The sequence below is a fragment of the Thermomyces lanuginosus genome, assembly GCF_041956635.1.
Source record: "Thermomyces lanuginosus strain ATCC 200065 unplaced genomic scaffold VTN49scaffold_12, whole genome shotgun sequence".
Taxonomy (NCBI): Eukaryota; Fungi; Ascomycota; class Eurotiomycetes; order Eurotiales; family Trichocomaceae; genus Thermomyces; species Thermomyces lanuginosus.
Window position 1 is genome coordinate 149,954 of NW_027192346.1, and position 25,936 is coordinate 175,889.

Genomic DNA, 25,936 nt, shown 5'->3' on the forward strand with positions numbered 1-25,936 from the left:
ACATATCGCCATCCAAATCTGGCAGATCGGCGTCATCCAGGTTCGAGGGCCTAGACTCGTGATTGACCTTTGTGAGGGGCTCAAAGGAAACATCAATGCTCAATGCAGGCCAAAAATAATTGAGGAAGGCTGTGATAGAAAGCAAGCTCGGTCTATTCTATCATTCAGATTGGTAAAGTCACATACTGTGGCCTATAGCAATTAACATGGTGCTCATTCATGCTCACAGGTTAGATCCTAGGTCCGTCGAGAATGACCCTGGCCTCTTCTGTCTTCCACCAACTCTTCCCTTCCTCACCTGGGAAGGCATATCGTTCCATACTATCTGGCTTCATCTGGACACTGTACCCAGGCTCCATTGGGGTAATAACGTACCCATCCTTGACACGGGCCGGGTGCTCGAAATGCTCATGTAGATGGTCCACGTATTCGAGCAGACTCTTCTTCCCGCTGACCACCACGTAATCGATGGTGCTAAGATGCTGCGTGTACTCTGGTAAGCCGACACCGCCTGAGTGCGGCACAATTGGTATGCCAAATTTGCGGGCAAGGAGCAGGATAGCAAGGACCTCGTTGACACCACCAACGCGGCAAGCATCAGGTTGGAGCACCGTCAACGCTCCAGCTTGCAGGAATTGCTTGAACATGATACGGTTCTGGCACATCTCACCAGTCGCTACGCCAATAGGGCCATGTGGTGTATCGGAGAGTGCTTTGCGGATCGCGGCATGGCCCAGGACATCGTCCGGGGAAGTTGGTTCCTCGATGAACCATGGCTTGAACTGCGCTAGTTCTTTCATATAGCTGATTGCTTCGGGAACAGACCAGACCTATATCAAGATCAATCAATGAGCCCTCATGAGCTTCTCGCAAAAAGGACAACCGACGTACCTGATTTGCATCCACCATCAGAACGTTGCCCTTGTCATAGCCGATCACCTCCCGTGCAATGGCGAGCCGCCTCTTATCGTCTTCGAGATTACCTCCGACTTTCAATTTAAAGTGCTTGAATCCCGCCTTAACACTCTCGTCAAGCAAAGCCCGTAGTTTCTCCTCCGAGTAACCCAGCCACCCCGCGCTGGTTGTGTAAGCTGGAACCGCACGATTCTGTTCGGCATCCTTGATGCGTTCGGCTTTCGTTGGCTCAACTTCCTTCAACAGAGCAATCGCTTCTTCCGGGGTGAGCGCGTCCGTGATGTAGCGGAAGTCAATGCAACGAACGACCTCCTCGGGCGTCATATCTGCAATGACCCTCCAGACGGGCTTTCCCAGGACCTTCGCCCAGAGATCCCAGAGCGCGTTGATGACCGCACCGAGTGCAAGATGAATCACTCCTTTCTCCGGGCCGATCCAGCGTAGTTGGCTGTCCGAAACGAGGTACCGCCATGTCTTGCCCCAGTCTGCTGTTATTTCGTCGAGGTCTTTGCCTACGACGAGAGGAGCGATGGTGCTGATAGCCGCGCAAACGATCTCATTTCCTCGTCCAATCGTGAATGTCTGTTCCCTGTCAGTTCACTCACGTCATGTCCTCGGCCATATGCTGCGACTCAATATACTGTTCAGATCAAGAAAGACGAACCATCCCATGGCCAACGTAGTCGGAGTCTGTGTACAGAAGGCAATACGCAGCGGAATAGTCACCAGCTGCGTTCATCGCATCCGAGCCGGTTTTGTCGAGGGAGGTCTACAGTTTCGTCATGTCAACTTTCATGTTCCTGTCTGCACCGAGTTCAGATATTTGTCGACCATACCGGAAACCTCACATCCCGAGTCACGAAGCTCGTTATCTTCACCATTCTGTACTATCAAAGTCGTCGCAGCCAAATACAAGTACTTCCAGGTGTAAAGATGGCACAACTTGGCAGTGATAGAATCACTTCGTCATTAGAGGGCCAGACGTATATGAGGGAACCGAAGACGGGCATTGAATGCAGCTTATGTACTACCTATTCCGTTCGCAATCCGCCACTAGACACATTCCTTAGAGTGCGTTCCTGGATCGATTCGATCCGTCCCGTGGGGTAGCGGTCGGGACAGGATGCGAAATGCCATGTACACTCTTCCACCGGCTGTTTTGCCATTGGTGGGAAGCTTTTGAGATCACCATCACCGGGTAATTTTACCGTCTCTCCCGCGAGAAAGCTACTCGGAACAACTCCCGACTACCCCCGCGATCGCTGCAAATCCGAGGTCACGTGGTATAGTCCCGATTCAAGATCCATCCGACGGCCCAGATCATCGGCAAAAATCACCAGCATTGACCGATTCAAGATTGAAAACGCCCGTCGGATAATAGTATGATTCCAATAGCCTCCAAGCAGCAGGTCCTCCGTTGCTGCGTCTCTTCGCGAACCCTCAAAGCAAAGTCCATGAGCCGCTCTATTCGGGCTGCCCCATTCTATCGGCGAGAACATTTTGGTCAAGATGCGAATGAATTCGGTCGTCGGGACGAGACAACTGTCGCCGAAAACATTAGCATTGGACTATTCGCAATGCGATCGAGCAGACACCTGTTCTTCCATACCTTGATGGTTCTGAGACGTAGTGTAGCTGTGCAGGGAGCACATCTAACATCAAATGTCGAAATCGTATCAGCGCCCTTTCAATCCATCGAGCATACTGTTCACGCCGCTTTGCTTCAACGAGAAACTATTGCATCCACAGTTTCTTCGGGCTACCTAGAAATGGTAATGGATTTCGAGAAAGTCCTCATTGGAAGATTTGCCTTCAGGACGAAGTTTAGACTATAGACGAAGGAAGCGCTAGCCAGGTATTGGAGTTTCTTTTTTGGCTCTACCGTTGACTGATGCAGTCCAACAAACGGATCCAGTTTGCGAAGATCGTAGCTCCCCTTCAGAAATATTAAGGCTCATGGTATTCTTTTGCCTGCCACGCAGTATCAGAAATCTTCGAAAATCTCGATCAGCGATGTACATTATTCGGTGGAATAAAAGATAGTCCAACATGATCAAATCACACAAAAGTCAATTTAGCTGCGCACGTGTTGAGACTCGCATTGGACGAAGCTGAGAGTCTTGTAAGCTAGAACGCGTCAGCGAGATATTTTGCTGTTTGTGGTGACGTAGTATATTTTGATTCTCTAGGTGAGGCTGAATGGCGATGATCCCAGTGTTCGGTGAAGATCCGTCTGGCAGAAATTATTTGGACTTCGATCACTTTTTGGAGGGTCACCTGGTGGTCGCATTTCAACGCAATTCTCAGGATTGGCACAGACAATTTCTCTCATCAAATAAAATTCCAAGCAATTATGACCAACAACGATTCCACGGAGTCACTAAAGGACCTCTGTGCACGGGTTAAGTCAATCCTCCCGGCGCAATTTCGGGATGATGCATGGTATCTCATTGTGGTATGTTGGGTAGTTAAAAGACATCTCAAAATATATGTACACAATAGATAACAGAAACCCAAAGGCCTCGGTCCTGGTGGGCTGCGGAAAGCCTTCTGAATTAGGCGAGCTATACACGCTCCTCGTCGAGGGAGCGACAGATGCAGAGGAAAAACGCATAAAGGACCGCCTGAGTGATGTCCTCATGAAGGAATGGACGCTGATCGGTATTCCGCTGGTTGTCTACGCCGTGACCGCGCTCGGGAAGGCAGAACAAGCAAGATTTGAAAAGCGTGGTATCAAACTAGACTCTGAGATACCGGAGGATGGATTATTGCCATTCCCGGAGAACAGGCAAGCATTTTGATACCCACAACCACCACAATAAATGGAAGTAGTATTGACAGAGTACAGGAAGAATCTTGATCTTGACAACGTCATTCCAGATCGAGGCACAAAATTTTTGCAGCGACTTTATCGAGAAAATCTCGCGCCTATCAGTGCCTCGTGGGGTTCTTACGCAAATGACTTTATGTGGATGGAACGAGCTGTGATTTACGGGCTCTTCCTGTCGGACCATGAAGTGTTGTCGGCCATCGAGGCCGAGCTGGTGATTCTGTCCAGCATTATGACCCAGGGGCTTGCAGCGCCGATCATTTGGCATCTGCGGGGTCTGAGACGATTGGGCGTGAGTGAAGAGGATACGGAGCTCGTGCAGCAGGCCGTAGAGGCTGTTGCTGTGTGGGCTGGCAAGTCAGTGGACGGATGGCCGAGAGTGAAGGATGTGCCAGATGAGATCTGAAAGGAATTTCGAACATCCACTTCCTATTCAGCAGGACATGTATCCAGGAAACATAGTACATGAATAGATCAATTAGGTAGACAACTGCATGCCGTAAATCCGTGGAGAACCCTTGATCTGGACGTTATTGTACATGTGTTGGAGTTTTGCCTTAGCAACAAAAACATACTCGTACATTTGGGCTAAAAGGCCCAACATACATGTCACGGCCCGTAAATCTTTTCAGCGAATCTCGACAAGGATCATAGGTCGTCTAGTCTCTGACCAGGTGGAATCGATTATAGGCTACTAGATGTAGTCGTCAAGGCGTCGGCCAGCTAACGCCACCTGATACCGAAGATCTTCAGTGGGCTCTTCTTCCCACCTAATGAACTGTCGGTGTTGTTTTCGAGGAATATGCGCGGATGTCCTAGGCATGTTCAGTCATTGTAACAGTACAACGTGATATATATGCACTCATACCTGGAACATCTAATGCAAGAATGCGGTATTTGAAGTTTTTCTCTTCTGCTGGCCGTACCATATGCAGATGAACTACTCCGCGATTCAGTGGGCCTTCCACCTAAAGTATGATATCGTTAGCGATAACCACAAAAGTTGTCAACTTCCCAACGCACATTGAATCTCATTATTAAATGTTCTCGACCTAGCTCGTCCTTCTCAATTTTGGTTCTGTCGCAAGTCAACCAAAGTCCCAGTTTGGTGTTCAAGTCAACTTACGCAATGGGCCTATTGCGAGCCCATTTACTCCATGTTGATTCTCCATATGCTGCAATTTTCTTGCCCTCACCAAGTAATGTTGTACATCGCGGGTCATTCCTGATGCGCTCTACAGCTATGTCGAACTGTCGTGTCTTGCTGTTCGGGGAGAAAACGTCGAGGTAAAGGAATGTGCAGACACCGCCCTAAAGCAATTAGCAAAGCGCATAAAGTCTGAGCATTGCAATGGTCTCTCACCGTCATAACGACCCCAAGAGCTACCAACAAGAAGTTGAATGATTGCTGTGTGGCTCGGGCGACCTTTTCTCTCCCGCTCAATTCAGCCCATTTGTACGTCCCGTCATCGGACAAGACGGTGATCTGTTTCCTTGACGGCCTGGAACTTCCTTGGGTACCGAGATCGCTGTGCGTCGCATACCATCGTATCCGTCCACTCGGAGCTATCGAGTGAGGGGTGGATTGTGCCCGTAGTCCGACGGGGAAATGCTGAGACGACCGCAAAGAGAGAGGGTGGACGAAACTCGATCGGAAACACCCTGCCATGTCTGAAGCTCAAAAAGACTTTGATCTGTTTGCACGAAATCAAACTCCCTCAAGCACCGTGGAGGATTCGAATGAGATGTAAAGCTTCCCAGATCTGTTTCTCCGCAAGCCGCTTTTCCATCACGTGATTGAATTCGGGAGTTCTGCAACCAAGAATCTGTGCTTCATGACAATAAATCAAGAGGCACAGATTGAGAATCCAATTTCAGTCAGAGATTGAACGTTATTGAAATCTTGAAAGGGCATGTTTTCGTCCAGAGCAGACACTTGACCCTCAACTTGCTTGAAGATCAAGTCATGTTTGATACCAAAAACAGAAAGATATAAAACGCGCGCTAGCCAAATAAGGAATAGCGCAGATTGGCGCAAACTCGTTCGGGAGCCTTGACTGACCACGTTCGCCTTAACCTAGGTCAATCCCAAGAAACGAGACCGCTTTGCGATCAAAACGGCCACAACGAATTCCAACGACGGATCGGGATAGTACGGAGTGGCCGTCTCTCCTCTGCCATGAGTGCAACAAAGGCACAGTCTCAGAAAATCTTTGAGAAGCTGCGGTCGAAGCCCGCAAATAAAGTACATCTTGGCCTGCCCCTTACCGCCATCGACAACGAGACTGATTTGCGTTCTAGGTATGCTTCGACTGCGGATCAAAGAACCCAACATGGTCGTCGGTCCCGTTTGGCATCTACCTCTGTCTCGACTGTTCGGCTCATCACCGTAATCTCGGTGTCCATATCTCTTTCGTTCGTTCGACGAACCTTGACCGTAGGCATCTCCGCCTTACTTTATGTGGCGAATGTCGATTGTTAACGGAATCATGCTATTAGAATGGCAGTGGGATCAACTTCGGATTATGAAAGTTGGCGGCAATGAGTCAGCAACGAAATTCTTCCAGGCGAATGGCGGCTCCGCTGCGTTGGCTAGCAAAGATCTCAAGACAAAGTACACGTCAAGCGCGGCGCTGAAATATAAGGAAGAACTCAAGCGAAGAGCGGCTCTGGATGCGCAAGAGTGAGTCATGCGTGCTATCAAAACACCGTGCGCGTGAATTGACGGAACGTAGGTATCCAGACGAAGTTGTGATCACCGACGTCCCTGCCGGAACTCCCGGAGAGGACGGCTCGACTCCAGCTAGAGAGGAAGAAGATGATTTCTTCTCTTCATGGGATAAGCCCGCGATCAAGCGACCGAGCAATCCGCCGTCCCGAGTTGGAACGCCATCTCAGACCAGCCGTTCTGCATCTCCATTCCTGACGCCTGGTGCGAACAGCAACGGCTCGCGACCGAAGTCGCCTTTATCTGCATCCGAGAAACAAGAGCCATCGCCTCCCGCAGCTGTTCGGACAGGGTCGGCCGTTCGGAAAACAACCACAGCCTCCGGCGCTAAGAAAGGAAGCATCCTCAGCTCCAAGAAAACGCAGAAGTTGGGTGCGCGAAAAGTGGGCAGTGGTGAAGGCATCGACTTTGAGGAGGCGGAGCGTAAGGCAAAGGAGGAGGCAGAACGTATAGAACGATTAGGTTATGACCCCAATGCCGAAGAGGCTGAGTCCGCAAGTAAAGAGTCCACCGCGGCGACAAAAATTGCTTCGCCCACGCCCCTCAGTCCCTCTCGCCCTGGATTTGGTGCCACTTCCAGTTCGTCGCACGAGAGGAAGTCTAGCGATGTTGATAAAGTTGGAAAGGGCATCGAGCGCCTCGGGTTCGGCCAGATCAGCAAAGCACCTGCACCTAAGAAGCCTGGATTTGGTGCCACAGGACCCGCCCGCTCCGCTGTTGATGGTACGTAATATCTTCTCATGTGGTTTAACAACCAGCACATGCTAACATTGAACTGTAGAAGAAGAACTGGCTCAGACCAAAGCCCGCTTCGGCAACCAGAAGAGCATCTCATCAGATGAGTTCTTTGGTCGAAATCAGTTTGACCCAGCCGCCCAAGCCGAAGCAAAGGCTCGCCTGCAACAGTTCGAGGGTGCTACGGCCATCTCCAGCAATGCTTACTTCGGGCGACCTGAGGATGATTTCCCTTCTGCTGACGAATACGGTGGATACGGGGATCTGGAGAGTGCTGCTAAGGACTTCATTCGACGGTTCGGTATCACTGCCGCTGATGACTTAGAAAACCTGACGCAAGTATTGGGCGAGGGCGCCAGCAAATTGCAAAGTGAGTATCCTTCTTTGAATATCTGGGGATTTCCGCTAACGAATTGAACACAGGTGCTATTCGTAACTATCTCAACAGCTGAACGACAGTTCCGGAGCATCAGGAGTTCTCAAATCCGCGAGCAATCTTATATCATCCACTCTCCGCTGGTCGAGAAAAGTGGCGTCATCTCGTATATGCCACCGATGATTGCCTAGATTGATGCTTGTTTTTGATTACGTTCGATGTGTTGTTCTTAGCGTAGCAATTAGGCATAATGAAATTCGGAAGTACATAGACCACAGGATACTGTACACATTCTTTTGTCTATCCTACAACTGTATGCCAATGGAAGCAGGGACCAATCGTCAGACCCGATATATCGCATCCGCCATCCTCCCGACCTGCGCCATTTCCTTGACATCATGCACCCGAACAATATCCGCACCACCCGCTATGCTCGCCGTAATTGCGGCTGCCGTGCCGTGAACGCGATCCCCGGGGCTGTCAACGCCAGTAATCCTTCCAATAAATGACTTACGGCTTGTGCCGATTAGCCAAGGGAAATATTCAAGCCCTTCGGTCTGCGTGTGTAGGACATTGAGCTCCCGCAGCAGTGTTAGATTCTGCGCTTGATTTTTGGCAAAGCCGATTCCCGGGTCGAGGATCATACGCCACCGGCGCACACCTGCTTCTTCGGCCGCACGAACGCGGGCGAGGAGCTCGCTGCCAACGTCCGCGGTTACCCCATTGGGGTAGTTGGTGAGTTTGGTCATGGTGTTGGGCTCTCCACGCATGTGCATCAGAATGACCGTCTTGCCGGTCTGCGCCATGGTGTGGAGCATAGCTGGGTCTAAGGTTCCCGCAGAGACGTCGTTGATGATATCCGCGCCGGCGGCACAGGCTTCAGCTGCGACCCGTGCGTAAAAGGTGTCAATGCTCAACGCGACGTTTGCAGCTTCGGGGATTGAGCTACGGATGTGTCGAATGACTGGGATCACGCGTGCGAGCTCTTCGTCCTCGTTGACGCGCTCGGATTGAGGGCGTGTGCTTTGCCCGCCAATGTCGATGATACTAGCTCCCGCGGCTATCATCTCGCGGACTGCGTTGGTCAGCTGGTCGAAGTCGTCGGGTTTGTAGAAATGGCGACCGCCATCGGAGAAGGAGTCCGGGGTAGTGTTCAGAATGGCCATTATGAGTGTTTTGCGCTTGGGGTTTGATGGATCAAGGGGTGGCAGATTCGGGCTAAGCGGAACAGTGACAGTGGGTGGTGGGGAGGAAGGAGGAAGGGCCTTGAATGCTGAGGAAACAGTGATATCTGTGCCTGGAATCGGCAATCGTTCGTGAGGTATCAGCCTGTTCCTGTTAGTGCCATTCCTCGTGTCCACAGGCTCCTGAGAGCGTACTGGGAAAGAGGTCGGAGCACAAAGTCTCGCTCCAACATCAGTTTATGAGGGATATTCAGACGTGGATGGGATATTGTCTCTTGATCGTAAAGCAGAATATCGAGATCAATCACCCGCGGCCCTTTCTCAATGGTCTTTTTCCTGCCCAGACTATTCTCTATGGCCTGCAAGGTATCCAGCAAATCAATCGGGCCGAGAGTGGTCTCAACCTAGACACGACATCAGAAATCATTCAAACTAAGCTTCATACATGCGGCACTCACCTCGCAAACCCCATTGACAAATGGGTCCTGATCAAGAACATACATCGGTGCGGTTTCGAAAAGCGAGCTTGTTCTTCGAACCCGAATGCCAGCGCGGTCCATCTCCAAACATGCTTTCTCAATCATAGCCACACGGTCTCCCATGTTGCTCCCCAGCGCAATGAAGGCTCGGTGGAGAGGCCTTCCAGAGGCTTCATCCACCTTTTGGCCATTCTCTATGGGATTGTTTTTCTGGCCGCTAGTGGAGATTACCCTCATATTCTGGTACTGCGACAAAAGCTTCCATTGCAGGAAGCAGGATCTGCTACCAGCGGCACTGAGATCCCTCCGATGCCGCAAAGCGATATCTGCCCAAAATCTCTCAGCTTTTACTCCTCAATGCGCAAGAGGCTCCAATGGAATCGCCACAAAAGTCACGTGTACGGAATGATGCACATTGTACGTGTCGAGGAGGAATCCATCGCAAGGATAGTAGGACATACCAATTGGACGTCCATTGCCAGATATTCTATTGAACATTGTTAAACAGACGCCATGAGACATGAATGAGCAATACTATCCGTACTGCGATGGAGTTATCCTACCTATACCCAGTAGAAAACTCTCTGCATTGACCCCAGAGACGGCATTTACCTAATGGTCTCCTCCAATATTGATGTCCTGGTAGTAACCACAGCTCTAACCCGTTTCTGCAGCAGCGCCAGTCTCGGCTGAGAGCCATCCTGACGATGAGAGTCGATCAAGCAAAAAGTCCGGCCGAAATGCCGATCATCGAAATCACATGGCAATTGGCTTGGCGGATGTAACATGTGAGGTCATTTACTTTCCAATACATGGAGGGTACTATACGCATATACTAGCCCAATTGTAGTAATTGAAGATCGGCCCGTTCTCCTTCTTTGTGTAACTAGCCAATCATAATGCTGTAACTTACGTGTATACCTAACTGGAGAAAGCAACTACAGAAGTCAACTGGCGTAACTAAAGTTCACTTGTTGGCTTCCTTTCTCCGCAAATACCCTCCTGCAGCCAACTTGCCGAGGCATGTGCCCCAGATTGGGACAAGGGCCCTCGGCCAGAGTGCAACAGACACGACTACTTAAGGACAGAACCTCGTGATTGCGTGGGATTCCTCAGAATTCCCTTGTTTGATCTGAACTCTTTGATCTATTCCGTCAGAGAGAAGCTCAGGCAGGAAACGAGTCAAAATGGCGTCTCCTCGTGAGTATCATAAGTGCGGACAAGAGCATGTCGGCCGGAATCACTAATCAGACCACTGAATAGAGCGAATTCGTACCCCAATCACTGACCTGCTCAAAATCAATCATCCCATCCTCTTGGCTGGGATGAATGTCGCGGCCGGTCCTAAGTTGGCTGCAGCAGTCACAAACGCCGGGGGTCTCGGAGTCATCGGCGGTGTTGGGTACACTCCGGAAATGTTGAAGGAGCAAATTGAGGAGCTGAAGAGCTATCTCCATGATAAGAACGCGCCGTTCGGTGTCGATCTTCTTCTACCTCAGGTCGGAGGAAATGCCCGAAAGACGAAGTAAGTGGACACTTTTCGTTCAGTTGGTGGCCAAAGTAGGGTGAGATCATTGCTAATCTGAACTACCGTTTCTAGCTACGACTACACCAAGGGCAAGCTCAACGAGTTGATCGACATCATTATCGAGAGCGGAGCGAAGCTTTTCGTCTCTGCCGTTGGCGTTCCGCCCAAGGCAGTGGTGGAAAAACTTCACAAGGCGGGCGTGCTGTACATGAACATGATCGGTCATCCGAAGCACGTCAAGAAATGCTTGGACATTGGCGTTGATATTATCTGCGCTCAGGGTGGCGAAGGTGGTGGTCACACCGGCAATGTCCCGACAACAGTCCTCATTCCGGCCGTGGCTAAGTTGGTGGAGGGTCACAAGAGCCCCCTCACCGGCCAACCTGTGCAAGTCATTGCTGCGGGTGGTTTGTTCAGCGGACAGTCTGTGGCTGCGGCCCTGATGCTCGGCGCATCTGCTGTGTGGATTGGCACCCGCTTTATCCTGTCCGATGAGGCTGGTGCTCCGGAAGCGCACAAGGAGGCTGTCCGTACGGCTGGGTTCGATGATACCGTGAGAACAATCATCTTTACTGTAGGGTCCCATTTATCTTGACCAGTGTCAGTGGGATTGCTGACACGAAGCAACAGGGCCGTCCGTTGCGTGTGCGGAATAACCCGTACATCCAAAACTGGGAAGAGAACCGCCAGCAGGAGATCAAGGAACTTACCTCGAAAGGTATCATCCCTGTCGAACACGACATGGAGAATCTGCCCGACGATGTGGACGACGAGACCTTGGAGAATGCCCGTCCTTACCTGATGGGTAAGGTCGCTGCCGTCGTCAATGAGAAGAAGCCCGCGAAAGCCATTGTGGACGAGTTGGTGAATGATGCAGTTGAGTGGCTGCAGAAGGGCAACAGGATGATTGCGAAGCTGTAGTTTGTTCATAGATTCCATATTTCGCTGTATTTTATTTCGTCATGATTGATGTCTCCTAGAATTGCATCAGTGGCCACCCGATTCGGATGGAATTAGCCCAGGGTTGAGTAACGGTGTTCTCAGGAGCAGAAATTATTGGGATCTGCAGAACAGAAATGTCATATTCAATGACAACTTGCCACAAGAATAGAACTCAGAATCGACCCGATGAAAGCGTACTCAGGATAGAAAAGACATTGATTCCATTGCTCCGAATTGATGACCTAACTCGATCGCATGACATAAACCATCGTCAATCCCTCCCCATCAGATCATTATTCACATCCATTTTTAAGATCCTTCAGTTCACAAGATACCCTCCCGCTCCCTCGCCATCATAACAAGGGACGCGACAAAGACCCGAAGAGGACGGGAGTTGCGGAGAAACGACGATGCGAAAACGAAACGCGAGTAATGTCATCTATCGGTACTTGTGGAAGCCAATGTCGTTGGCCTTCTCACGGAAGCACTATCACGAAGAAACCCATCAGCAACATTGTCCGAATGTATCTCGATTCTGCATTGGAGGATCTCGACGAACCTGACGGCAGACGAGCAGACCGTACTTGCGGATAAGACCAGCTCGGTGCGCGCACACGCGGCTGTAGTGAGAGAGCAGTTAGCATATGGAATTCCGCTCAATTGAGTGCCTCGTGGTTTTCCTCGCTCCGGAGATTTCATTCGATCGGTCACCCATCACAGTTTCTCTCGATACAGATCCTCCCATTCAAGCATAGCCTGAAATTTACTTTCCAGCAATATAACGCCGAATCGAATGAAGAATCCTCGAAGTGAGGCTTTCACACAAGGCATAAGACCTGGAAATAGATCTTACCATTGGCGGCTGCCCTTGCCGAACTTGCGCGGGCGGCTGTACCAAACGGAGTCGTGCGACATGGTTGATGTGAATCTGACGCGGAGGTGCGCAGGAAAGACTTGACCGCTGGAAAGGGGACGAAGACTGCGACGTTTGGTTCACCGAGGGTGTTGGCGTTGTGCTTCAAGATCGATAGTTCTAGCTCGGCGTCTACAAGTTTTACTGTGTGCCCTTTGGCTGCGCGCGGTCTTGGCAGCGGGTTAGCGAGACTTTACCGATTGTGGAATCTGGAAGTCACGTGACAGTTCATCGAGAGTTCAGGGTAATGCCCTAAAACCATTTCCTTTTTCAGGAAACATGCGGCGAAGCTCTGATGCTCAATGAGTGGAAGACACAAAAATATCAAGATTGTTGTACTTTGTTTGTATCGGAAATTAAAACTAGCCACAGATGCTTCTAAGAAACTTCTTTGTTAGAGAATGCACTGTCAAGACCTACTGATGTGGCTGAATGGAGAGTGACGGTCATTAGAGTTCAATGCTCTGGTCTCGCGCCATTGACTGAAATTTAAGTATTGTCCGGGGCATGCGGCGAAAAAATGAATTGGTGGTGAAAATCTTGGTTGGATTCTGCGGCTAGTTGCATCTTGATTGACAGAAGTGGCTTATGTAGAGTCAGGATGATACGAGGTCTTCGGGAAATTTTCCATCGAAAGCATTGATTTCCGGTCGAAAGTCAATCAGCTTTGTTGGTGATACTAATCATAGCAGTACATATGTCTTGCCCCGTCTTTCAGCCTTTACTGCATCTTGTTATGAAATGGCATTAGGTATATGGATTCGAAAATTACGTCCGATGTGTGTTCTTGGGAAACCGTCGAGGGAAATTAGGGCTGCTAGAAGCTTACCGTATTCGGGAATTCAGAACGGTCGCTTTAAAGTGGAGGTTCATTGAATACCTTCCCCCGGCTAAAGTAAGGCGGAAGCCCTGAACACTTCATGCTCTACTGTACAATATGGATTTTTCTCTCAGTAGTGAACTAAATCACGCAAAAAGTGGGTTTGCAATCAAAGAACGAAGATGCAAACTCTCAATTGTTGCCTCAGGACATATATCACGTGATCCTCGCTAGCTCTTAGCCACAGGTCGTTTTGCGCCACTCCGGGGCTTATCAAAAGAAATCCACAACACCTCCACTGCGAAAACCAGGAAATTTGATAGCCAGAACAGAGGTTAACATTCAACACCAAAGATGTCGAAACTTGAGAAGTGAGTGCAATATCTCTTATAAAGAGTCAAGAATCGCGTGCTGATGAGCTATCAACCGTCTATAGCCGCGCCGACTGGGCCGACGACGAGGACTTCGATGATCCCTCAGCGCTCCCCCCACAGCAAGTGACAACGAATAAAGATGGCACAAAAACTGTCGTTTCATACCGATTCAATGACGAGGGCAAGAAGGTTAAAGTGACGCGGAAGATTCGCACGACGGTCGTCAAAGAACATGTCAATCCGCGGGTGGCGGAACGAAGAACGTGGGCCAAATTCGGTCTGGAGAAAGGGCACCCGCCGGGCCCGTCACTCGATACCACAACTATCGGCGAGAACATGATCTTCCGACCAAGCGTGAACTGGAAGGCTCAGGCCAAGGAAGATGCAGAGAAAGAGGCGGAGAAGAGCGGTGCCAAGGGCCAGCTCAAGGACAAGAAGGTCAAGTGCCGAATCTGCAGCGGCGAGCACTTCACTGCTCGCTGTCCGTTCAAAGATACCATGGCTCCTGTCGACGAGGCAGGTCCTGCTGGCGGTCTCGACGCTGATCGTACTGCTACAACGACTGGGGCTCTGGGCTCGGGTACGGGAAGCTACGTTCCCCCGCATCTGCGCAAGGGTGGTGCTGCTGTTGGCGAGAAGATGGGTGGCAAGTACGAGCGGGACGATTTGGCTACGTTGAGAGTCACGAACGTGAGTCTCCGCCCAATTTCCATACGAACGACGTGACGCTGACTTCATGATTAGGTTTCCGAGTTGGCCGAAGAGCAAGAACTGCGCGATCTCTTCGAGCGCTTTGGCCGCGTTACCAGAGTCTTCCTGGCTCGCGACCGAGACACACAAAAGGCCAAAGGCTTCGCGTTCATCAGCTTTGCTGACCGAGCTGATGCTGCGCGAGCATGTGAGAAGTTGGATGGCTGTACGTTTCAAATCTTAATCTCATACTGCCGATTCGTAATGCTAACTCTATATAGTTGGTTACCGCCACCTCATTCTCCGGGTGGAATTTGCTAAGCGGGCATCTTAAACTTCGTTCCTTAATATGTGCTTAGATTGTCATGACTGTCAAACAAAAAGAATATGGATCATTTTGTCACTTGCTCGTTCAATTATAGATACCATGTTTCATGCTGACGGGATTTTCATGGTAGTCATTCATCTGGTGTCATGAATGAACGTGGTTGTATTGTATGATTGTATGCGGATAACCCTTTCTTTGCCTTCGTCCTCCTTAGGTTTCAATCGTATTTCCAACATTGTGTGTTTGCCCTGAATCTGTCACTGAGAACACTGTTCGAGTAATCCCCGGATTCTGTGAGCCCTGCTAGATCATTTTCGGGGGCCTAGCAATGTCGAATCACATTGTAGCCTATTAAAGCCGCACTGCGGCGCATGTCGCATTCTAGCAAGGCGCTAATGTCATTCCATTGACCATGTCAGTTTGAACTAGCGGTGAAGGTAGCTTGCTGCCCTTAGGATTCTATCCTGCCATCAGCCAGTCTATGATGATCCACGGTCATTGAGCGTTTTCTTCTCGCACCTATGGTGTGTGAACAAGTATCAAACAACGACCAGGTTGCGATGCCTTTGTCTATTGCAATCGGCGGCACAATTTCTTTTCTGACTGCGCCTGCTGCATATCGATTTGAACTGACCCTCAAATTGTCAACCACGCAAGGCACGTGTAACTTACCTGAACAATGCCATTTCAATTGTAGCTGACTTTCCTGCTGCCTCGGCGCCTAGGAAGTTTTCGGAATGAAGGCCCAGCCACTTCAGGGATGCGGGATCTGTGAGTTCAACGACCCCCTTGTTGCTTCTGAAGCCAGTCTTTCCTGAACGTTCCCAGCGGTACAGAGGTGGTGGCCTGAAGGAGCAGCTTTGAGTGTGACAAATCGCAAGCGATTCCTTCTCGGATTTGTTTTCCTCTCCATGGGAAGTGACACCTCGTTGGTCCGGCACGTCTGACTTGTTACACGCCGGTAACGCTCACACATACAGCGAACACAAGACAAGGCCAATGATCCCGCCCAGATAAAGTTGTGCCGGATTGCGCCACAATTGGAATACCCTTGGCTTCGCTCCGGTGACCGGAATCGAACAAGACACGACAAGGCAACCATGCGAGCGGGAACTGCGGATGGGCGGATGATTTCTGACGCACGCTACTGCTATTAGTTGGACCAATATATGCGTCGATGCTTGGCCAGATTCAGTCCGAAGCTATCCAGGCAAATTGCCAGTCGTCATGGCTCTCGGAGGAGTGTTACTCAAACAGCGCGGGGTTTCCACACCGCCAGGAATGAGTCTTGACGGATCAGTCCTCACGGAGGCTCAATTAGTCTTAGACAGCTCAAGCGGCAAATCAATGTGCTTCGCAACAGCATACGAATTCGTTCCCGCAGGTCCTGCTGGTGTGGTCTTGTTGACACGCCCCACTGGAAGTGTATCGCCCCGTGCGGCCGGAAATATTGTCCCTGGGAGCTTATTTTTCAGCACAATTGCTGTCGACGGCTCGCGGTGACGGGCCAGGTAACTGGCCTGTGGTCAGCCTGTCCACGATGGACTAGCTTCAGGTACCGGAAGTCATTAACGACGAGGACTTGTTGCCCCGACTAGATGGCACTTCACGTAACACAAGGAAACTCGTCGCGAGGGCATGGTTCAGTACCTGCCCACTTCCCATACTCATTTTGAATGAGCACCATAACGGCTCCCCTTCGGGTATTGTTTTCAAAACACGTTCTCGAACCAAATCATAGCCTAGAGAAAGGTGGCCCTGTGGCCCCAGAAGATGACCATTGACAGGATCTGGATCATTAGGCATTTCCAGCTCCAAAAACTATACCGGGCCATAACACCGATGCGAGAATGACTTTACTCACAAAATTGTTATCAAAATGAGTTGAATGTAACTGTATGACTTCCTGGCTTCGACAAGGTTACTGGAGCCGGTCGATACCCCCGGCCATGCGGTGGGGATTGAGACCGTTCGACAGCGCAGGGATTGTATTGTCGGTCGGGAAGGCGCATTCAACGCTTTGCAATATCCCTGGCTAGATTTTTTTGTTCCAGATGAGGTCATCGTCGCAGTAGTGGACTTCCCAGGGAACCGTGCTTGTGGGTTGTAGGTGGGTAGAAGTTGGGGGTTTCAGTTCAACCGCTGGGAGACCAGAGCTAGACCAAAAGTTCAGAGTTTTGGTCAGCCTGTGAGAGCTTAAGAAAATAAAAGACCCTTTCCTTGGTGTTCTAGCCAAACAATTACCAACTGTAATTGTATGCTTCTCTTTTAATTAATCTTTTTCAAACAAGGATTTTCATGACGTGAGCTCACGTGTGTTCCGCATGAAATTCCAACCGGGCTGCCAGCCTCCCAGAGCGCTGGGTCAGTTACGTAACTTACTATTTACCTACTGATCTGATAGTGAACATGAAAGTGGCTTGAACTTTAGCCTGTGGAGTGTGGACAGGATCTACTTCGCCGGGCAACATTGAAATCTTCCATTGCGTGGTAGTCTTCAGAAGCCTAGAGCTTTCTGCAAAGCTCCTTAATAACTTCTCAGCCCTGCCGATCACCGACAACTAGGCTGAAGTTTTGGCTACCAATGGTTGGCACCAGGGCCTGGTACATACCAGAAATCAGTCATAGACTACCCGTACTGTGGGAATTCAATCGAGAATCCTAAGGCAGTCGGTACAATACTCGCACGGCAATCTCATTATGCTCAGCAGCCTTGTGAGGCGACAACTTCCAGATGAACATCGTCGTCATGCTTGGTTCTGCCATGTCATCCCCATGGTGCTCTTGTGCTGAACTAAACGTTTTCCAGTTAGACTAGTTCGGTGATGTACCGAATGAGTTTAGATTTGAGTTGAAAGATGACTAAATCAACTGACTCAAAAAACTTGGTTTACTTCATTCCGTTCCGTTCTCATCATCTTCCTTCATACGTAATGAGATCCTTCGTCCTTAATGTCCTCGTTTTTGTTGTTCTCGGTTTCCGATACCGTTGCAAACCCACTCTCTCCACCAATCTAACTCCAGAGTCCACTTCAAGCTGCAGCGGAGTGAGCTGCGAACAAAGATTAGATCACTGTGTGGATCGGGCGGACAGCCAGGCCAATGACAATGTGTGGTTTTAATTCCCATTCTCAAGTCTCAGGGTCCAGGGTCAACTATCTCAATTGAATTTTTAATCCGACCCGCAACGGGCCCTAATTCGACGCCATCGGAGCCCTTCATGCACATTATTTACAGTGCCTACGGCTCTCTCACTTGTCGAACACATCCTGGTCGGGTTTCGTCCAAGATCTGAATGCTTGCTAGGCCAGGGTGCCGCCAATCAGGTGCTCTCCTGCCGCGATAGAAGCAATTTCTATCATTTACGCCAGCTTCATGGGTTCTAAACAGGCATTCCCCACAGAATGCTTTCCTCGCCGCCGCTGCCAATCCTGAGACCGTAGGTATGGATAGCATGAACTGTTGAACGAACTTGCAGGGGTTCGTTGACCAGGAGTGGGAAATGCAAATCTAGTGGGAATCCATGGCCATACGGCACGAGTTCACAAGAATCAAGCCCATCCTCTGCTTCTTCAGAGTAGTAGTCTACGACTACATTCTCGAGGATTATCAATCATCTTATCTAGGCGCGGCCGCGGGTCAAAATTGGACTCTGGTTAAACGAGCATGATGACCGCCAAGCCGGGGGGGGAAGAACCCGCGATCCTTGCTGCTCAAGCTGCTTGGTGGACCAAGAAACCACGCTACCAGCCTCAGGCAGTCGCGCATTACCGGCTGCTGTTCCCGATCTGCGTAAGGTGCTTTTGGCCAGTGGTTGACAGGAGCCTTCTCTGCTGCTCTGGCATCCTCTGCATATGCCAAGACGCTCGCCCGAAATAGAAAAGGGCTGCCTCTCTTCGGTATTTGTCGATCATTTGAGTCATGATCAAGAGAAAGATCTGGTAACGAATCTCGTTGCCGTCAAGTCCAGGTCATCGTCGGTGACCGCTAATCGGAATGAGACCCTGACCCACAGATCTGTCATCCCTCCATCTTGATAGGGCTAGGACAAGCTCAACGGAGTCGAACTTTAGGGCGCAGATCTAGGCACATCACGCGGCGACTTTGATCATTCGGATAGTTGTTCCCGTAAGGTATGGAGGTGGCTAGTAGTGCGCCCTGCCAAAAATACTTCACTGATCTGCGCAATTCGACAGGCGATTACGGTTGCCCGACGGAGCAGTTCAATAGATCCGTCTCAATCGACCGCTTTTCTCTACTCTTGCCACAAGGCGGGAAATCTCACGTCGCAATGACCATTGTAACCCAAGAGCCATGTGGGACGGAATCTGCCATTATTCGGGTCAGGTCCTCGTCCTCAGACATGTTCCTGCATCACATATGGCATAGACTGTCACAAGGCGCCTTGTCGCAAAAATTTTTCCTAGCCGCTTTTTCCCCTCGGATGTTCTGTTGAGAAGAGGGGCTAGGCTAAAGTCTTGGACATCCAATCCTCCAACCTGATCCGATTTGCCGTCATCTGCGCAGGACTAGATGGGTTACTGCAGCTGATCATTGCATCTTTTTGGACCAAGTGGTCGATCGCACGGGCGTTGGTCTGTTCCGAGCCATTTCTGCGGCTCCCCTTGACGGTTGTAGCGGTCTTTGACATAGAACCCCTTCCCTTGGACCTGGTCTGCAGAAAGAGGCCGTTAGCCAAGTCTGTTGAAGCAATGTCCATCATCCCAGCTTTGGGACGGTGCCCCAGGCGGCGGGTGTGTGGGACGGTAACGCTGTATTCCTGACCACAAATCCGTACAAAGCTCGTGCTAGTCAGGGTCAACAATCGTAGGGTCGACTAGACCGAGTGAGAGAGAACTTTGAGCGGGAAAGGAAAACGAATGGGAGACAGCTTCTCGTCTTCCTGAGCCCATGAAGCGCAACGAATATTAACCCAGAGAATTTCCTGAACAGAAAAGCCTTGATCCGTTCTTGAATTCTCCGGCCATTCTCCTCTCCTCGCCCCCGTTCTGCTTTGACACACCTCCCACCGCGGCAGGTTTTTGTTTCTGTCCGAAGAGTTGCTGTTGGTCCTGCCCACCTGTGAAACGGCCGCTGTACGCGTAACGTGTTCAGAGCCTGGTGGTCAACAGCTACAGCGGAAAGACGAGAACAACTGCTCCGACTTCAGCGCTTGATTAGCTTTGCGATTAGAGAACATTGTTACATCAGATTGCGATTATTGTTCTGGGGTTTCGGTGAGTATTTTGATTTCATTCCAGCTCGCTGCCGTTTCCATATCGTGCTTGCAATTCTCTATTCTGCGCTCTCTTCTCTTTCTATCGGCGGCTTCCCCCGTATCTACGATGTTGGTGATGAAGCCTATGTCTGTATATATCGATCTGCGCTTGTCAATCCGCCTCTACTCCGTCCACACCGAAATGCGAATCAGCGATATAACGTCTTTCCTGGTACGGGCGACAATTGTGGGCGGATTCAGAGAGCATACACCAGAGAAGAGGATGTTTGTGAGGTCGTTAAACGGCCGAGACTCTTCAATACTGTATACAAGCAAAAGCGGGCGCCGAGCGATGCGAGAGGGCAGAAGTGGCAAAGCTCTCTGGAAACATCGGCTGGTGTCTGGTGACCAGATGATTGTCACTCGTTTACATTTATCCTTTCTATTCCCGTCGTTGTTTCATCTCTTCTCATAAAAGCGTGCGCTTTGTGATTTGTTCCTATTGCCATCACTCTCCAACCTCAGATGCCAACGCTCACCACTTGAAGCTGCGAGAAGCTACTTCCTTGTGATGATCGGTGTGTCACTTTCCCGGCATTCGCGTGTCATTTGAGAGTTCTAGTCCCCCAAGCATTGCTATTATCATGATCAACTAGAAGTGACATTGACATGACGATGGCTGAGCTAACAAATTGCCAGAATCCTTTCTCTTGCGTTTCTAATAGGATCCGGTTTGGTTTGCGAGGCCAGTACCTTTGTCAAGTGGACAGTCTCTCCGTTGCTGCCCCGGAACAGTGTCAGAGGCCGTTTAAGACGGGCCCGCACTACTGTACGTCCAACTGGCCAAGAACAGATTCAAGCAGATGGTTGCCTTTCGTTGTGTCAAAAACCATTAAGGACTAGCACCGGATCGCGTATAGCAGTCGATTCCATCTTCGTTGCGTTGACATGACTGGTGACGCTGGGTCAAACATTGAAATACACTCAAGTAAGCTTAATCTCCTGTTGTGTGACAATTAAGACGTTTTGTTCTGCCAAGCAGCTGCATTTATGAAGGCCAATGAAGACGTTATTCGATTCGTTTGCATTGTGCTGGCCTTCCATCAGTTCTGGTTGGGCCCCCGTTCTCAAGGCGGCTGCATGGTCAAAGTCCGGTCTGCGCCTTGGTTCCGCCGAATCCACATCTGACGCATGCACTTCTCGAAGCCCGTTCTCTTGCTCTGCTGCCATGCTCAATATTTGACACATGCATTATTTACCCTCGAAAGACACTGTATTTGCTATTTCCGTTTTGCCTTCCTGCCCACAGCTTTATATCTGACAGGCATCTGACCTGCTGGCTTTTCCGCAGCATTGCTTCAAAACCCGACGTTTCCCCTAGACTACTCGACTGCTGGCTCTGAGAAAGACTGCATTGGCCAGCAGCGAACGTTTTCTACACAGGCTGCCTATGCTACCGAGGAGGAGCAGGCAAGGCGCCTCAGCTCGTTTGGGAATACGCTCCCTCAGCCAGATTCTTCGCCTACTGGCAACGGATTTCGTTTTAGCAACACGCAGCAGCCTTCGGTGAACGATGTTCAGTGAGTTTTTATTTCCCGCTTTAATTCGGTCGGCTTCTGCAGTACTTCCGATTTTGCCTCCGGACCATTCGGCTCCTCCCCTTATGGTGCCGCTTTTGCTAGCATGAGCTTGATCCATTGCATCGCTCATAGGGGAGGTAGCCTTGTAATACATGGAGTCTGCAAAATGCGATGGCCTTTCAGAAAGGCTCCGGAGTTGAAACGCTCTTTGGTTTGGGCAACTGCTGATGCCGACTATTTCACTGTTAACCTTGCGAATGACTTCTTGATTCTGTCGATATCCTGTTGTTTTTGCATTTTTATTCTAACGGAAACTTGTCCATGTCAGGTTCCCCTCTTTGTCGGGGCTGCTGATGAGCCCACCCGATTCATGCACTGGCACATCGGGCACCGTGACTCCTGGCCAGTACACGTCCATGTTTTCAAGCAATGTGAGCTCCAGTGAGAGCGTCACTTCCACTTCCGTTTATTCAAACTTGGTCCTATCCTCGCCTCTGGCGGAGAGAACATCAAACTTTCGATCGCCGCGTGTCCCGGCGCTGTGGGTTTCTCGATCCTTTTTTTCCCCCTTCATAACAAAGCTAACTGTGCCCTAGCCCTCCCTCCACGCTTTCCAATATTCTACAAACACAGGGAAGCTCTCTTTCAGCTATTCCTGGTATGGTGGGGAGAGACGGTTTTCCCAGCGGATATCCTCTCAGAAATTCCTTTTCATCCCAACAGCCTACGGGAATCGGTACTATGGCTCGATACGCACAATATTCCATTCCCCCAACCTATGGTACTCCTGCGGACTCAGCGCACGTTTTCTTCAACGACAACAACAGTCTGCTTCTGCACCAGCAGCGAAACGGATCTACTGCAGATGCTCCTCTGTTTGCGGAAATCGAGATCTTTCATGAGATCACGGTAGATGGACAGAGGATCACCCCAACCATCAGTGCAAGGTTTCACAGAGGGTTTTTCAAGGTGGATAACAAGTGGACATGCTATCGGCGCAACTACTTTGCGGTGACCTGCTCGTTTTCGCTGACCCCAAGTCTGCCGCAGAATACCATCTACTACCTCCAGATCCCGGGACAACGCCCAGAACGAATTCATAATTTCTCAATGGCCATATCGGCAGTGGTCAATTCACCGGAGAACGAAACACGAGAGCTGGTCCAGCACTCGCCGAAGCGAGACAAAAAATCAGAGAAGAAACCCGATCGAGTGATTCTAGACCCGACTCACCCCTACTTAATGGGCTCGAACGCCAGTGGACCTGGAGGCCATCAAGGGCAGGGGATATACGGGTTGGGGCCGCAGGCGGGGACCATGACTGCGGACTACAACCAACCGTTCGGCAGTACGATGCAGACCGATCATCCCACGCAACACACGTTCCGCCGCATTCAATTCCAGAAAGCGACGGCAAACAACGGCAAACGGAGGGCACAACAACAGTTTTACAATTTGATCGTAGAACTACAAGTGGGAATTCTTCGTCAAGGTCAACTCCAATGGATCAAGGTGGCGCAGCGGCGGTCAGATCCTGTGGTTGTCCGAGGACGGTCCCCCGGGCATTACAAAGACGGCAAAAGAAACCGATCTACAAGCATGGGACCTGACAGCGGTGGTCTGGGCAGTGGCGGCGATGGAGCACGAGGAACCATGATTGCCTCTGGCTTGGCCCAGTTCTCGTACGCCGGAATGACATGCACGCCTTATGATGCCACCAACCGAGGCACTGGACAGTTTGGGCGGCAACACCAAACCACGTTCGGATCGCTGGATCCCTCGCCGTCGAGCACCAGTCCGCTGATGTCGTCGTCCTCGGGCTCGCCCTTTGACTGCATCGTCTTCAACGATCGGCTAGATGGGGTGCCATCCATGGACGGCGCAGCGGATGTCCCATCGGCGTACCAGGACGCGTCCATCGACCTTCATCGCAAGCAATCGGCGGGGGCTTTGAGCCGACACAGCCATCTATCCAGCGGTGGTGGAGTTGAGTTTAGCCCGCATTCTGACGAGCCGCCAGAAAGCAACGATCGTCCCTTTGAAGATGCCTTTGAGTCGGTGGTCTCCAATTATCCGCGGGAGCCAGACGACGAGTCTCGGGTACGCAAATCAACCACGTCCGGTATGGACCGACGGCAGTTGCCGATGCTTACTTTCGAGAACAACCGCACCCGCGCCACCGAGGGCTCCTACGGACGATTCGATCCTATCCAAAGCAGCCTCTGCGTACGAATGGACAGACCCATGATGGAGGCCGAAGAAAGACCGCTCGGAAGTCACGTCTAAAAGCGAGAACTTCGGGCCAGATGAATAAGAGCCTGTTGCGATGATTTCCATTACGTTTGTTGTTTTCCTATATATCTTATGTCTTTATACCTTAGTTCCTGACTATTGTTATTTCGGTGCAATGGTGGGGGAAAAAGGCGTTGACAAGTTAAACTGGGAGGATTGGAAGTGCATTTCACTTTGACTGAGCGGATGAGTCATGGATAGATCCAGGCCTGTTGAAATTGTGGCTATCCTCATCCTGGGGGGTGCAATTCTCTGTGACTAGCAGGCAACTGACGACTCTCCAGCTTAGCCATTAATCTAGATTATTATTATCACTAACTATTGCTTTAGTCGGCCAAGTACTAGCATGGAGTAAGTATTTTCAATGTTCAATTTGGTTCAAATTCACTTGGGAAATTAGGGCTGAGTCGCCGAAGTAACTCGCACCTAGACTAGCACAAACTTTGATAATGGCAACCACGTTTACCTTGTCTCAAATGTCCAAGCTTGCAAAGGATTAGATGCCCCCCCAAGACCACCTCTCCTTCATTATCATGAAGTTCAAGAATCATGCCATTGATGCGGCCCTCTTTTTCGTCTTGTTGTTACACACAAGGGCTCTGTTTTTCTTTCTTTGACTGACCGTACCAGCTTCTCACCATCCGATTATAGAAATCAATGAAAAACGGCGCACTACATGTCATTCTCTCTGTCGGGCATGAATGGTACTACATGCTTTGATTTGATTGTGTGAAACTATACGAGAGAAACGGAAATGTTCTATTCTGATCCTGTTTTGGGAAACTATGCGCAATTCTCCCATTGCGGCTTTCATTGTCCCTCTGGTAGATGGATGCCATCGACGTAGTACGCAACTGCATCAGCCGAGGTACTGCTCTTCCTGTTCTGAAATTTCGAGAAGAGAATCCTTTCTGGCCCTGTCGTTTGTCCAAGCAGGATGGTTTCAATGTCTCATTGCTAACTGCTGTTGAGCCACCTTTAGATGAAAGCACATGTAGGAACGTTGCCTAATCCATATGTCTCAAATAAGCTACACCATAGCATGCTTTAGCTACTGGTCACAAGGTGTGGCCATGCTGCAGATGGAGAGCATTCCCAAATTTTCTTTTTCGAGTACGTAGAGGCTCGTGTTCCGACGGAGCGTGCGAGTATATGGGGCTACGAATTCGCATGTAATGTTGTAGGGGCTGCTCAACCCTCCTAATCTATAATTAGCTTTTGCCATCATTCAGACATGGCCTTGGTCTTCTAGCCAGGCTATATATATTATATATGGGCAGGGGAAGTCGAACACACGTGTATGCGTACGGCGGAGTAAAGTCACCAGGCACCCTTAGGTTCAGCCCTTTCTTCGAGCAAGCCAACGTGGCAAGCCTTCGTACTCAAGCCAAGCAATCCTCCTCCTCCCAGTTTCTCATTAACTTATCAATTCGTAGATGGAGACCCGCTCAAATCATGACTTGTCTCCTCCCCTCTTCTCGCGATCCACGCTCACAACCCGAAAGTCCAGCTTCCTCTCCAGCTCCCTTTTCTCCTCCTCCGTCGGCACCATGTCCAATGCCTTCTCAACCTGCGGGGAGATGAGCAAGCCGATGCCTGCCCAGCACATGAGACCGACGCCGAAGAGCGCGCGGGTGCGAGGGTTCAGGTTCTTGTAGGCGCTATACAATTCACGAGTTAGTTTCGTCCGTTTGTTCAATGGGTCCAGTTTGGCAGTTATTTTTGCTGCTTTCTCAAGACGAGATAGGAATTGGGAAACAAAAATAGGGTATATACCTCCAGAAGGACATGATTGCTCTGGATTTACGTGGTCATGTTTTGGACTGAATCTCGAATGGTTTAGCTTGAAGAGTACGGAGTACCTGAGTTTGATCGCCGGAGTTTTAACCTATCTCCGGATTGCTTGGCCTAGAAGGCTTGGCGCAAACTAGGCGACAATCTACATCGTGGTTACAATACAATACCATCTGTCACAATACAGCACGGAATCGTTCATGACCTACG

At 50.2% G+C, this 25,936-nt stretch overlaps 12 protein-coding genes across 12 annotated transcripts; 6 read left to right on the top strand and 6 right to left on the bottom strand.

Moving 5' to 3' along the window:
• Positions 1 to 230: 230 nt before the first annotated feature.
• VTN49DRAFT_146 (uncharacterized protein) lies at positions 231 to 1,796 on the bottom strand (the record flags this gene model as incomplete). Its single annotated transcript, XM_069409076.1, has 4 exons — positions 231 to 830; positions 892 to 1,497; positions 1,580 to 1,684; positions 1,752 to 1,796. 4 exons carry the CDS (start codon positions 1,794 to 1,796, stop codon positions 231 to 233), a joined length of 1,356 nt encoding a protein of 451 aa, XP_069271607.1.
• A 366-nt stretch (positions 1,797 to 2,162) lies between these two features.
• VTN49DRAFT_147 (uncharacterized protein) lies at positions 2,163 to 2,574 on the bottom strand (the record flags this gene model as incomplete). The annotated part of the gene is made up of 2 exons (XM_069409087.1): positions 2,163 to 2,457; positions 2,525 to 2,574. The coding sequence occupies 2 exons, from the start codon at positions 2,572 to 2,574 to the stop codon at positions 2,163 to 2,165; spliced, it is 345 nt and encodes a 114-aa protein (XP_069271608.1).
• A 694-nt stretch (positions 2,575 to 3,268) lies between these two features.
• VTN49DRAFT_148 (uncharacterized protein) lies at positions 3,269 to 4,151 on the top strand (the record flags this gene model as incomplete). Its single annotated transcript, XM_069409098.1, has 3 exons — positions 3,269 to 3,370; positions 3,435 to 3,703; positions 3,764 to 4,151. 3 exons carry the CDS (start codon positions 3,269 to 3,271, stop codon positions 4,149 to 4,151), a joined length of 759 nt encoding a protein of 252 aa, XP_069271609.1.
• A 317-nt stretch (positions 4,152 to 4,468) lies between these two features.
• Positions 4,469 to 5,414, bottom strand: VTN49DRAFT_149 (uncharacterized protein; the record flags this gene model as incomplete). Its single annotated transcript, XM_069409109.1, has 5 exons — positions 4,469 to 4,560; positions 4,614 to 4,713; positions 4,769 to 4,823; positions 4,872 to 5,056; positions 5,109 to 5,414. 5 exons carry the CDS (start codon positions 5,412 to 5,414, stop codon positions 4,469 to 4,471), a joined length of 738 nt encoding a protein of 245 aa, XP_069271610.1.
• Positions 5,415 to 5,924: 510 nt separating this feature from the next.
• Positions 5,925 to 7,660, top strand: VTN49DRAFT_150 (uncharacterized protein; the record flags this gene model as incomplete). The annotated part of the gene is made up of 6 exons (XM_069409121.1): positions 5,925 to 5,990; positions 6,047 to 6,182; positions 6,245 to 6,428; positions 6,481 to 7,196; positions 7,255 to 7,578; positions 7,632 to 7,660. 6 exons carry the CDS (start codon positions 5,925 to 5,927, stop codon positions 7,658 to 7,660), a joined length of 1,455 nt encoding a protein of 484 aa, XP_069271611.1.
• A 265-nt stretch (positions 7,661 to 7,925) lies between these two features.
• On the bottom strand, positions 7,926 to 9,947 carry VTN49DRAFT_151 (uncharacterized protein; the record flags this gene model as incomplete). Its single annotated transcript, XM_069409132.1, has 5 exons — positions 7,926 to 8,913; positions 8,964 to 9,172; positions 9,227 to 9,573; positions 9,709 to 9,734; positions 9,811 to 9,947. 5 exons carry the CDS (start codon positions 9,945 to 9,947, stop codon positions 7,926 to 7,928), a joined length of 1,707 nt encoding a protein of 568 aa, XP_069271612.1.
• A 487-nt stretch (positions 9,948 to 10,434) lies between these two features.
• Positions 10,435 to 11,696, top strand: VTN49DRAFT_152 (uncharacterized protein; the record flags this gene model as incomplete). The annotated part of the gene is made up of 4 exons (XM_069409143.1): positions 10,435 to 10,447; positions 10,511 to 10,772; positions 10,848 to 11,349; positions 11,406 to 11,696. The coding sequence occupies 4 exons, from the start codon at positions 10,435 to 10,437 to the stop codon at positions 11,694 to 11,696; spliced, it is 1,068 nt and encodes a 355-aa protein (XP_069271613.1).
• Positions 11,697 to 11,851: 155 nt separating this feature from the next.
• Positions 11,852 to 12,150, top strand: VTN49DRAFT_153 (uncharacterized protein; the record flags this gene model as incomplete). The annotated part of the gene is made up of 2 exons (XM_069409154.1): positions 11,852 to 11,987; positions 12,032 to 12,150. 2 exons carry the CDS (start codon positions 11,852 to 11,854, stop codon positions 12,148 to 12,150), a joined length of 255 nt encoding a protein of 84 aa, XP_069271614.1.
• Positions 12,151 to 12,156: 6 nt separating this feature from the next.
• On the bottom strand, positions 12,157 to 12,632 carry VTN49DRAFT_154 (40S ribosomal protein uS14; the record flags this gene model as incomplete). The annotated part of the gene is made up of 3 exons (XM_069409165.1): positions 12,157 to 12,204; positions 12,277 to 12,337; positions 12,571 to 12,632. 3 exons carry the CDS (start codon positions 12,630 to 12,632, stop codon positions 12,157 to 12,159), a joined length of 171 nt encoding a protein of 56 aa, XP_069271615.1.
• Positions 12,633 to 13,804: 1,172 nt separating this feature from the next.
• Positions 13,805 to 14,848, top strand: VTN49DRAFT_155 (uncharacterized protein; the record flags this gene model as incomplete). The annotated part of the gene is made up of 4 exons (XM_069409176.1): positions 13,805 to 13,821; positions 13,887 to 14,514; positions 14,569 to 14,740; positions 14,796 to 14,848. 4 exons carry the CDS (start codon positions 13,805 to 13,807, stop codon positions 14,846 to 14,848), a joined length of 870 nt encoding a protein of 289 aa, XP_069271616.1.
• A 6,160-nt stretch (positions 14,849 to 21,008) lies between these two features.
• Positions 21,009 to 23,926, top strand: VTN49DRAFT_156 (uncharacterized protein; the record flags this gene model as incomplete). Its single annotated transcript, XM_069409187.1, has 4 exons — positions 21,009 to 21,048; positions 21,412 to 21,640; positions 21,969 to 22,181; positions 22,237 to 23,926. 4 exons carry the CDS (start codon positions 21,009 to 21,011, stop codon positions 23,924 to 23,926), a joined length of 2,172 nt encoding a protein of 723 aa, XP_069271617.1.
• A 1,459-nt stretch (positions 23,927 to 25,385) lies between these two features.
• On the bottom strand, positions 25,386 to 25,722 carry VTN49DRAFT_157 (uncharacterized protein; the record flags this gene model as incomplete). The annotated part of the gene is made up of 2 exons (XM_069409198.1): positions 25,386 to 25,593; positions 25,709 to 25,722. The coding sequence occupies 2 exons, from the start codon at positions 25,720 to 25,722 to the stop codon at positions 25,386 to 25,388; spliced, it is 222 nt and encodes a 73-aa protein (XP_069271618.1).
• Between the last annotated feature and the right edge of the window lie 214 nt (positions 25,723 to 25,936).